The sequence below is a fragment of the Phoxinus phoxinus genome (assembly GCF_949152265.1).
Source record: "Phoxinus phoxinus genome assembly, chromosome: 8".
Classification (NCBI taxonomy): domain Eukaryota; kingdom Metazoa; phylum Chordata; class Actinopteri; order Cypriniformes; family Leuciscidae; genus Phoxinus; species Phoxinus phoxinus.
Genome location: NC_136883.1, coordinates 30,634,881 through 30,646,861, shown reverse-complemented (window position 1 = coordinate 30,646,861; position 11,981 = coordinate 30,634,881). Strand labels below are relative to the sequence as shown.

The window sequence follows — 11,981 nt, the reverse complement described above, 5'->3', positions numbered from 1 at the left end:
AAGACGTAGGCCTAATATAGGCAAGAAATTTATTTGTAACGGTTCTGCTATTGCTATCTATCTAATTACTTCTTATATAATTTCATCCCATTACTTTTCATTGTCAATTGTGCGATGTTTGGAAACAGGCCGCTCAACTGAGTTATTTGATAAAAAGATCTGACGACTCAAATGAACTAGCTATTTGCTCACCAAAATTGTTACAGTGTAATAATTATATAGGCTATTTTAATACTCAGTAATATTAATTAACAGTATAGGGTTAGGGTTTAGTTGAGGGTTAGCTGCTTGTAATTAAGAATAATTTACATGTAGGCTAACATATGTAACAAGGACACTGTACAATAAAATGTTTACCAATATTTGTTTCAGTGTGTAATAACATGAACAGAACTAGGCACTGAAAAAGGTGTCCACAGTCCACTAGATGGCAGACTCGCACCTTTTTTGCAACTCGGTCTCTTTTGGACGATTTCTTTATTTTATTTTTCTCCCTTCATTCTTGTAGTAAATTGCAGAAACTTGGTAGGGCATTTATTATTTTACGTCGTTTTCGACGTTATCATTATTAAATAGTTTTACTTTTTATTGTGTATTTATTTATTTTAAATAAAGTCATATGTGTTCATATGAGCTCATTTGTGCTGGATAATTAGGGCCCAAGCCTTGAAAAGGCGAAGGCCCTATTGTTTTTCTTAGGATTATTATTTATTATTCTTCTTCTTCTTCTTCTTTATTATTATTATTATTTTACTACCTTTTGGGCACTTTTGGGGGCCTTAACGTGCTCAAAAACTCTTGAAACTTTGCACAAATGTCAGAACCCGCGGCCATTAGAGCCGGACTGAAGCTGGGACCCGGGCGTGGCAGGGGGGCTCGGCAGCGCCCCCTGGAATGGGATTCAAAAACATGTCCATATATCAAACACGCTTGCATGTAATAATATGAAACTCGGTACACATATAGATCTCATCGGGCCGAACAACTTTCGTGCTCTAAGTTTTACGCCAGTCCAACAGGAAGTCGGCTATTATGGGCTGTATGGAAACGCATGTTCTGGCATTTGAAACACTTCTCCCAGAGAATTCATCCGATGACCACGAAACTCGGTGTGCATGAAGTCAAGACATGGAGGATGCTAAATTGCGGACGGATTTTTGATATCTCGAACGGTTTGGCCGTGGCGAGGAAACAAATTTATGATTAAAAAAGGATGCATAAAGTGTGTTATAACTTAGTTATAGTTTTACCTACAGTTACAAAACTCAGCGTGTGTTTTGATCTTATCAAGCCGAACAACTTTCTAATTTACAGTCATTAGCTCCGACCAACAGAAAGTCAGATATTGTGGTTTGAATGTGAATTGTGTCTCTCTCTGTCTCTCTGGCATTCTGTGTGTGTGTGTCTGTCTGTGTGGGGTGGGGAGGGGAGGGGGGGATCTGTGTATGTGTGTGTGTGTGAGGAGGGGGGCTAGTTTAGTTTAACCCTTTCTCTGCTGTGTGCAAAATCTCGGGCACTTTTGGGGCCCTTAACGTGCTCGAAAACTCTTGAAATTTTGCACACAGGTCAGAACCCGCGGCTGAAGCTGGTACCCGGGCGTGGCAGGGGGGCTCGACAGCGCCCCCTGGAATGGGATTCAAACACTTGTCCGTATATCAAACACGCTTGCATGTAATAATATGAAACTCGGTACACATTTAGATCTCATCGGGCCGAACAACTTTCGTGCTCTAAGTTTTACGCCAGCCCAACAGGAAGTCGGCTATTGTGGGTGGTATGAAAACGCATGCCCCTGGAATTTTAAACACTCTTTCTAGAAAATTCATCCAATCGCAACCAAACTCGGTCAGCATGACGTCAAGACATTGAGGATACTAAATTGCTGACGGATTTTTGAAATCTCGAACAGTTTGGCCGTGGCGAGGAAACAAAATTATGGCGAGAAAAGAGAAACACGATGTGTTATAACATCTTCATACATTAATTGATCTTGATGAAACTTCAGTAGCGTGTTTGTTGTAAGAGAGCGATCACATGGATGTAACTAATGTGAGTCAAAGTTATAGCGCCACCAACTGGCAGCAGGAAGTGTGTTACTTTTGACAAAAGTGGGGGGGTTAGTTTTACCTACAGTCACAAAACTTGGTATGTATATTGTGCACATCGAGCCGGACAACTTTCTGGTTTACAGTCATTAGCACCGACCAACAGGAAGTCAGATATTTTGGTTTGAATGTGGTTTTGTCTCTCTCTGACAGAGTTCCCCCTGCCATTCTCTGTGTGTGTGTGTGTGTGTGGGGAGGGAGGGAGGGAGGGAGGGCACACACACAGACAGCCCCCCCCTTTTCTGTGTGTGTTTGGAGGGGAGCAGAAAGACTCACACTAGAGTGGTGATGAGGGTGGGGATTTTTCGGGCCAAATTTTTCAGTCCGAGCCCGGCCCGCGTCCGACAGAGCAGTAACCGAACCCGACCCGAGCCCGACAGGCATAAAGATATTTATGTTCGAGCCCGACCCGAGCCCGACAGTTAAAATCCCATTTTTTTCTCATACTAATGACAATTGTACGTTTTTTTGTGTGGAAAGCCCGCTTTTATTAAGCAACTGTAGGAAGGCAATCGGAAATGTCAACAGGACAAGCGCATCAGCGCGCGGAGCAACAAGCGCTCTTAACACCTGGCGCGCACACATTATGCACGCGTTTCGTTGTCACGGCTACATAAACAAATGTCCGCACACAGGAAGACGGATGTTATGGTAATATTTTACATGTATTTTAATCACAAAAACGAACGTTTGCATCAAGTGAAAGCATCAGGCACATCGGCTACCTACATAAGCTGTTTTAAATTTAAAATGTTCAATGCCTTATCGCGCTGATGTGACCGAGCCCGACCCGAACCCGAACATCATTTCTAAATATCTGTCCGAACCCGGCCCGGCCCGTCGGGTACCGGCGGGTCCCGTCGGGCTCGGGTCGGGTATCCATCCTCTAACTCACACTGATGCAAGCTCTAAAGCAGACTTCTTCTCGACAGTCAAGCGGGGTTACGTTATTGCTTGTCGTGCACAGGAACCCGAAAGGCAACGGGGTGGCGGCTTTTTATATATATATATAAATATAGCTGCAAGCAGCGATGGAGGGCCCAAGCCGGTGGCAGCGCCAGCCCGGTGCCTTTAGTGTAACTAAAGGCACCAGGGTGGCGGTGCCACCGGCTTGGGCCCGTAATCGCTGCTTGCAGCTATATTTGCAATTTTTTTTTACTGATAAGCCACTAAAGATGGAAATAGGTTATTTTGGGGGGAACACAGCTGGGTTCAATACACTTCCAGATGCAGAAGTCTACAGGTTGGCTTGAGAAATGTGAACTGACTTGAACACTAGCATAACTGCTCAAATCAATTTCTGTGACCTATCAACAACCTGATGGTTTAAGAATAGTAAGGTTCTAGAAACCTTTATTGAATAAAATAGTAGTAATTATGAAGGCAGAACATTTATTTTTACCATTACTAAATAACTTGAGCTGACGTGGGGCTGCCGCATATCTTGAAGTAACTACATGTTTTATGGAAGTTGATGGGCTAAGAGAAAATAATAATAACAACAGAATCTTATCTCCAAACAGCATCTTATCTCCAATGTTGTTTTCAGACCCGTCACAAACCAGCTGAACCAAAACATAGAGATAAAAACTAAAAGAGCTATGCTTATTGTACATGTGGTGCTTTATTGACCTTCATCACCAGTAGGCCTTTAGAGACACCGTGATGCACACTCACAAACACTGCTAAACAAAAAGCATAAAATGATGAGAACTAAAAACTATTTCTACTCTAAAAGTAGCTAATCATTTTGAATGTATACAAATCAATAAATCAAATACAGGTCATCCGGGTACTTTTCGCCAACAGCTGTTTGTCGAATACTAATTCGGACATACTACTTTGCTCGCGTAGGCTAGTTTTTCGCATACGATATATGGAACTATTCGATTCGGACGCAGCTTAAGAGTATTGCAATTGCCTCGATACCTACCAAATATAAAACCAAACAAAAGGCATGAAGAAATGCAAAAGCTGATTAACTGTTGATTATAGGCCTATAATGATTTTTGTAAGTAAATGTATTTAACTCAGTCTTCCTGTAGCTCAATATCATGGAGCTTGCAACACCAAGGTCATGATTTCGATGGATATGATTAATATATATATATCAAATGTTAACATCACCAACACTTAACATTTTGTGATTTTTACTCAAAAACCCACAAAAAAGTTAAACTTAAAATTCTAAGGCAGAAAGAACACTTTTATTTTTTTTAATGATATTATTAGTTATAGTAATGTAATTTTAAGTTGTGAAAACTAATTGCAGAAGTATTTTTTTTTTTTACAGTGAATGAACCAAAATGAAAGAGAATAAAAGGGAGAGAATCGTAAATCCACCCCTGTGTACAAAATATGTAGTATAGAAATTCAGAAAAGCATGATGATATTGGTGGTTGTATTGTTTTCCTCAAAACCCTGAATTTCAGAATATAGTTTCTAAACCTTTTGAATTTCTGCACTGATCAAAACTGTCATAATGATAAATATTAAGGACTATTCAAACTAAGATTTTGATATCATTATCATGTTGTTCTTTGTGACTCACACATATGCGAATGTAGCTCATTGTTATGGAAATAGATGAAATAAAGACAAACTCAAACAAGATCATTTAATCCACATTTCAGGGCTGCCAATTTAAAGTGCTTTACATCAATGATATACAAATATGCAGATGAGAATAAACAACCGACATGGACTTGGAATAAATAATATATACAAAAACATTAATTATTGTTGCATCTAATTCAACAAAATGTCCTAACCGATCACAAAAAAAAGGTATCACAGGATACATAACAAATATATGCATTGCACATAGCCACTTATTACCAGTGATTTCTACAGCTGATGATAATAATGTTTAAGTGGGATGACATTTTTTTTTTAATAATGCAGTTTTCTAGAACTTTATATAAATTATACAGTACATACAGTGACTCTGAAAACACTCCTTTGCAAATGAAAATGACTTCATTACAGTGTATAGGCTAAAATACTACGATACACACTTGCTTATTCCAGGTCTAAAGGTTGACAGTGTTTTGCAGAGGAAGAAAAGTCAAGTTTTATTTGACACAGCGGTATTTCTAAAGAACGTGTACGTCTTGAATAGGTGTCCATCAAGGTGGCAGAAGAGGAGACTTGAAGGTGCAGGTCCCAGTGCAGTGACGGGGAGTCAGCATCTTACACGAGAAATGGTGTAGTGCGTCGTGAGCTTCTGGGAAAAAAGGGAACGAATCGTTTAAAATAAAAGCGGCATACCATTATGTGTTGGTGTGTGTGTATAGAGAGGAAATCATGTGTTCTAGGACAATAATTGCTACAATTCAGTACGGCTTAAATCTGAAATCATATATAAACGGTCTACAAATGAACAAGAGTAATCTTCTGAATATGGTCCTTCCTATATACTTCATTTAGTCTTCTGTACGCTAATATTTGCTTGCCTTTGCCAGAATCGGTTACCTATTAACTTCTGCTGAATAGCATATCGTGTCTTTCTCTCATGGTCCAACTCGCTGCATAGTGTCTGCGCAGGAGACACAAAGGATATCTCAGGTGTGGATTTTCCCCCTCTCTCCAATGGTTCAGTTTTATGCATGGCCTTTTCTAGTATCCAAAGCTGACAACAACCACCAGTTCCCTGTCTATGCAACTCCCATACGCAGCAAGGAACAACTGCATAAACAACCTGCTTATAAAAAGACTGACCAAACTCTTGTGAACTCCAAAAAGGACCACAGAAGGTGATCAGTTCTGATAGAAAGCGTTTAGTGTCGTGTGAAGTCGAACGCTTACCTCGCACAATCTGGAGTTGCTGCACCATTTCCTCTCTGTAGGAAAGCTCTCTTTTCATTTGGTCTTGAAAACTGTCTAAGAAGAAAATGTGACCTAAATTAAATATCAAAATATCACTATGTATACACAACATATAAAATTATACAGTGCTTTTGTCTGATTTCCCCTGCATTTGATTTATTTATGATTTAAATGTGTACATATTAATGTGAAGCTGTTTTATGTATTTTATTTCTTTTAAAAAAAACACACAAAAATATACTTTTTGCATTATGTTTTAAAATTCTGTACAGTCATGACATATTTTGGGGTAATAACATTTGATAGCATTTCCCCCTGCGTTTAAATCAATGTCATTCTAAACTTTATCATGAGTATTTTTGTTTCTGTTGCAGTATTTCAGCGTTTGCTGTACCATTCATTCTCAATTTTTAAAAGATGCTCAGTTTGTGCTGATGAAAAGCCCTCCAGCAGCAAGAATTATTCCCAAGCATTACATTCAACCAACTGACCACACAATCTTTTCAATGTCATGAATTTCCAGTGTAATGCAGAACTCTTCTTACTGAGCTTTGATGGACTCTTTGATGCATCTCTTGATAGACTCCCTACACATGACAAAATGATTCGTTAACTGTGAGGTTTTTTATATAGTTATAGCTATTTAATTTCAAATGGACAACTAATCAGCATTTTAAAGGTAATTCGTAATCCATAGTTGTTAAAAATTAATTCTATTCAAATATATAGTATTTTTTTATTGGTCACAAAGTTACAGTTCTTATACCGTACTGTATAGGCTACAATACGGTTCCATAAGTTAAGATGGACAATGAACAATAATAAGATGAACAATAACTAACAATGAGCAAGACATTTGTTACAGTGTTTATTAAACATTAGTTAATAAAAATACAACTGCTCATTGTTAGTTCTCATTAGCTCAGGTCTATTAAATAATAAACAGATACTACTTTTGATTGTAATAATGTTGAAATTAACATTATATACAAATGCTTTAGAAATATCTTTCATTATTCGTTCATGTTAACTAATGCAGTTAACTAATAATGACAAATGTAAAGTGTTACCTTCAATTTATTATAACTTATATTGTAGCTAATTTGACCAGCTGGTAAGTTTAAATAAATGAATAAAACAACTCATCTGTTTAGAACATTACTGTAAATGAACACTAGAGAATGAGTCAATGATCTGATCTTATTTTTTTGATCGCCTTGTATATGTTTAGGAAAGAATACATAAGAAAGAAAATTAACATAAAACAACCTACCTTTTAGATTCTGGAATTCCCGTTCCAACTTTTTTCTAAGCTCGACTTGTTCCACAAGTTGTTTCTGCAATTCCTCTGTTAAAATAAATAAAAGAGGTTATTACATTTTTCAAAATGACTTTGAATTACACAATAATAAGCATAATAAAAAAAAACTTGCTCTATCAATAATTTCCAGAAACAACAAATTAAGGTTCTATTTTGTGCCATAATTTTCCACATGTCATGATTTTCTCATCAGTTCTGCTAAATGTGTTGATTAGTGGTAATGTTTAGTCATGTTTTGTTTTGTTACCTTTGGCCATGTTCTCTATGTTTTTCTCAATCAATGAGCCCCTGCTGCCAGTGCCGTTGCGCATTGCTTCCTCATCTGAACACACAACAAATACAGCATGAAGAAAATCAACAGACTGGTGTTGAATATCAGGAGGTCCAGTAAACGGTACGCACCATCGTTTGGTTCCTTCAGGCGCTCCTCGTTGACGTTGGTTTGATCCTGTTGAGTTTTGGGTTCAGTCTCCTCCACTGTAGATGAAGGTTCTTCTTCGTGCGCGTCTTTAACTATAAGTAAATATATTTATAACACAAATCCCGTACTTCTTGTTTTTAAAAAACGAAGAAAGAAAAGTAAAAATCCACATGAATGAAAACAGGCCTACCATTCTGTTCGCGTTGATAAGATGTCGTTGAACCAAAATAAGATGCGCTCATTTGATGCACGTGCTCGTCTCTTTCACGCGCATAGACCTGTAAAATTGAGCAGACAATTATTGGCAATTTTTCACATTTTCTTTTTGAATGTGATTAGCACAATCCGAGTGGAACATTGCTATTTTGATATAATCACTTTTTTTTAATGAAAAAAGCCATACCACTTACAACAAATGATCAAAATTCATTATTAGCCTACGTTTTAAAAGCATCACGACAAGTTGGATGCATTCACCTTGTTCACAAATTCGATTACATTAACAACAATTAGCCTACCCGAATAATGCAAATTAGATTAAAATGAAAATACACTTTATTAAATTAGAAATAAACAGAAAAGATTTACTGAAGAGAAAAAAATAGCCTAGCCTATTAAAATTAGATTACCGTTTTTTAAAGACCTTTTTACTATTAACTGCCAATTTTATCCTTTATGTTGTTATATGTTTTTATCTTAAAAACAACAGGGAATAATAGTTATAAATGTCTATGAATAGCCTATAATCATGAATAAACTCATAAAAACAATATGTTTAGTAGCGACCATGCCATTCACCTTGCTTTTTAAATTAATGGGATTTTATTATTATTATTATTTTAATCCGCAGGAATTATGCGCGGTCCTGTAGGGTATTTAGTTAGGCTACTCACTTCAAAGCGCGTCGTGTGTTTATTGCCGTTGCTCTCCAAATCAATCGGCCGCGTTTCACTTGAATTTGTCGAGTGTAGATCACTTATAGTGTGGATCTGGCTAGTCTCTTGGTCTTGACCTTTAACCCCGTCACTCTGCGCTTCGGCCGAACTGTGTGGACTCCGCCGGTCATCCACAGACAGCTGCACACACTCCTCATCCTCGTGCGCCTTATGTGACTCCACATCCACATCGGGATCGTCCACGCTGTCCACGTCCGGAGACACCGACCTATAACTAGAACTTTCACTCAAGAAATCTGGTGACATATAGCCGGATCGAGGACCAGAATACGGACCCCTATTGCCGTAAAGTTTCGCGATGCTCTCAACATCTTTAACAACCGGCCTGAATGCAGATATGTAGCTTATTTTTCTGGTGGCGGCTGGCATTCCTTCTATAGACCTGCTCTCATCCCCAGATTTATCCTCCTCGTTCCGGGTAGACTGAGTGCTGGAACACCGTTCATTATCAAGTAAACTGTCTTTAGGGGTGCTCGTGCTTCGGTCACTTTGCTCTGACGCGTCTAGATCACCATGTCTGGTGCATAACACGTCAGATGGAGGTTTAGGTTGGGCATGGTGGTATGTTGGCATGGCCAAGCTGCCTGTCGTAGGCCAAAACATCGGAAAGGAGGGATATGCACTGTCCTTAGCGCTCGGCCAGAACACACCTGACAGGTTTGTCTTGTTTGGCTCTCCCATCACCACACCGTCATCCTTCTTTTGACACAATCCAAACGCCGGGAAACCGTATGGATGTGGAAAGAGCGGAGGTGGAATTTTCTGTAACATCCCAAAACTCTTACTGGGCACCGGGACAACAGGGTAACTGCGGATGCTGCTCGGCATGGCTACGTTCCCCCTGTCATCCTCACATCGGAGAGTTTTGTGGGGCACCTCAGACGGCTCCCCCTGGGTCTGACCTCCCGCCCGTTGTGTACTATGCGAGGACGAACTTTCAGAGCCACCGATTGGCAGCGTCCTCTTGCGGCTGCCACCGTTAAACATGGCTTTGACATCTTCCCAGGCGTGGGCCACGTCATCTGGTGAGTTTTTATCGCTCAGTTTTAAGTGTCTCCTCCACGAGTTGAAGTTTGCTGCGTCGGGTTGCGTGTATTTGGACTCCGGCGTGCGATGAGAGTGAAATATGAACTTGTTTGGAGAGAAATACATGTTGCAGAACGAACACTTAATGCACTTCGCTCTCGAGCTATTGTATCTGGCTGGGATGAAATTGCCCCTGCTGCCCCACGCGCATTCGTGCGACACGTCAAAAGCGAAATTTTCTGGTAATTTCGGCGGGCTGTGTGCGCCCAGGAACGACTTGCAGAGCCTCTCGGCCTCTCTCTTTGTAATCATCCCGCAGCGTCTCGAGGAAATGGGCATTGCCCCCGCGCGCCTGAGAATCTCCAGCTGGACCGGGGTGCACTGCACACATGTGATGCCCAGGGCCACGCGCCGGTTGTGGATTTCGTTATAGCTGTAGTGCTTCAGAAGGGTGTTGGATATTTGGGCTAGGCAAAGTCTCTCTTGACCGTCTATGACTAGTGAAACGATCGGTATTCCGTATAAAGAAGTCTCACTGACTTGGTTCGGCTTAAGTGTTGGACCAGAGTAAGACTGCAAGTCTTGTTTGGAGTTCGGCGAACAGCTGGAGTCTCTTCCAGCCGGCAGCTGATTTGGGATAGATTCCATTCCTGGAAATCTGCGAAGAGGGACCAAAAGAATATTTTAGGGACACTATTAAAGGATAGCCTACTGTATTACAAACGGGGGGGTAAACTAAAACAACAACGACGATGTAGGCCTATTGTCTTTATTTCACAGAATTCTATAGCGATCAAAAATATAGGCTAATAATAATAATAATAATAACGAGAAGGAGAGAAGAATACGATTGTCTCGTGCTGAAAAATCAAAAGACTGCTACTTGCCTCGATGGCCGACAGGTTTAATTAATCGATATGAAAATAATTAATCTGTCTTAAAATCTGAAATACCGAGATTATCGTTTTAAAATAGGTAGGCCTATTAAATTTGATGTGATTTTATTGCATCGAAATTCTGGACATTCATCATATTTAGCCAAGTTTTCATTTATTTATGTTTGTTTAGGATACAAGTTTACTTTTTGTGTGCAATAGACCGTTTTTAAAATGCAAAAAATGTATAAATGTATGTATGTGTGTCCTGTCAACACCCGAAGAAGGAATTCAACGCTATTTCCTTGAGCTCTGTCAAAGAGCTTAACAAAGGTGCAAGACACTTTAAGCCACTTTTATTGTAATTATACTAAAAGATAAGCTTTACTTCTTGGATCTGTTGTTAAAACCAAGAGACCTAGCCTATAATTAAGACAGGCTTCTGGTTTGATTTCTGACCTCTTTTTATATTTTCAATTACGTTTAAAAATGCGCCTTTTCTTTTCTTTCTTTTCTTCACAAAATGACAAATACATTTGATTTTATATGTCTGTATTGTAAAGAGGCCAGCCTATATTTATAGCCTGTTTTATTATCCTACGAATCCAGTTCACTTATAGTGTTCAATATTTAAAGCAGTAGCCTATTAGCTATTCTACGCTTTTGGATAAAATTGTGGATAAAGACATAGACAGCGCAGTTCTTCGCGGATATTTCCGCCTCTGAACAATTAAAGAAACAACAATTTACATTGCAAACATGGACAAATCTCACCTTTTTTTCCAGAAGAACGCGAAGTGCCTTTTATATGTGGATGAAAATGCGTATTTGAAAAGGCGTCTTGGAGTCCTTTGGATAAATGCGCTGTCCTCTATAGAGCGTTCTGGTAATCAGACGCCTTGGAGTCCCGCCGAGCTGATATAAAATGTCCACGAGCGCTTGATTTTTGGGTTTCTTTCAGGCCTATTAGAGCGCGTGGACTTGCATCGTACTCGGCTCTCCCGCGACTACTGTAGAGGTGCGCGCGGAGGGTGACCACATGCTAGTGCGGACCTCAACGACACAACCACTGAAGACATTCGACAGCGCTCAAGTGACAGCTAAACTAATGGCGAGGCACTCCCACTTAGCGCCAGCATATTTACATTAACTATTTGCCTTCGGGACCAATGGGGACGACAGTCAGTGCTGTCACTGAGGCCTGGAGACGTTTAAAGTTCACCACGTGATCTTTTAACACATGAAAGTGATTGCTTGTCTGCCAGTGTGCGCGGGGGCGTGCGTGGCATTTAGGAAGACTTTAGATTAGTCAACCCTAGTAGTCGTCTAAATGCTGTATGTAGGCTACGAAAAGGTTTGTTTAATGTGAAATACCAGTTTCCGTGGGAATTTCTATGATGCGTTCTGAGCAAACGGGTAGTGTTGTTAAGTTTTTTTTAGTTTTTTTAT

General features: G+C 39.7%; 1 protein-coding gene across 8 annotated transcripts; it reads right to left on the bottom strand.

The window, feature by feature from the left end:
- Window positions 1-4,709: 4,709 nt before the first annotated feature.
- Window positions 4,710-11,742, bottom strand: skor1b (SKI family transcriptional corepressor 1b). Of its 8 annotated transcripts, none has more exons than XR_013798637.1 (9): window positions 11,307-11,742; window positions 8,569-10,315; window positions 7,866-7,953; window positions 7,657-7,767; window positions 7,502-7,576; window positions 7,207-7,281; window positions 6,479-6,520; window positions 5,913-5,983; window positions 4,749-5,328 (listed from the first exon to the last, which is right to left on the bottom strand). XR_013798637.1 is itself a non-coding variant. In XM_079621353.1 (9 exons), the coding sequence occupies exons 2-9, from the start codon at window positions 10,303-10,305 to the stop codon at window positions 5,234-5,236; spliced, it is 2,301 nt and encodes a 766-aa protein (XP_079477479.1). In that variant the 5' UTR covers window positions 10,306-10,315; window positions 11,307-11,742; the 3' UTR covers window positions 4,749-5,233. The 8 variants fall into 8 exon arrangements, 4 of the variants coding, with proteins under 4 accessions (XP_079477482.1, XP_079477479.1, XP_079477480.1 ...); XM_079621353.1 differs by having other exon boundaries at window positions 4,749-5,331; window positions 5,913-5,987; XM_079621354.1 differs by having other exon boundaries at window positions 5,913-5,987.
- Window positions 11,743-11,981: the final 239 nt, after the last annotated feature.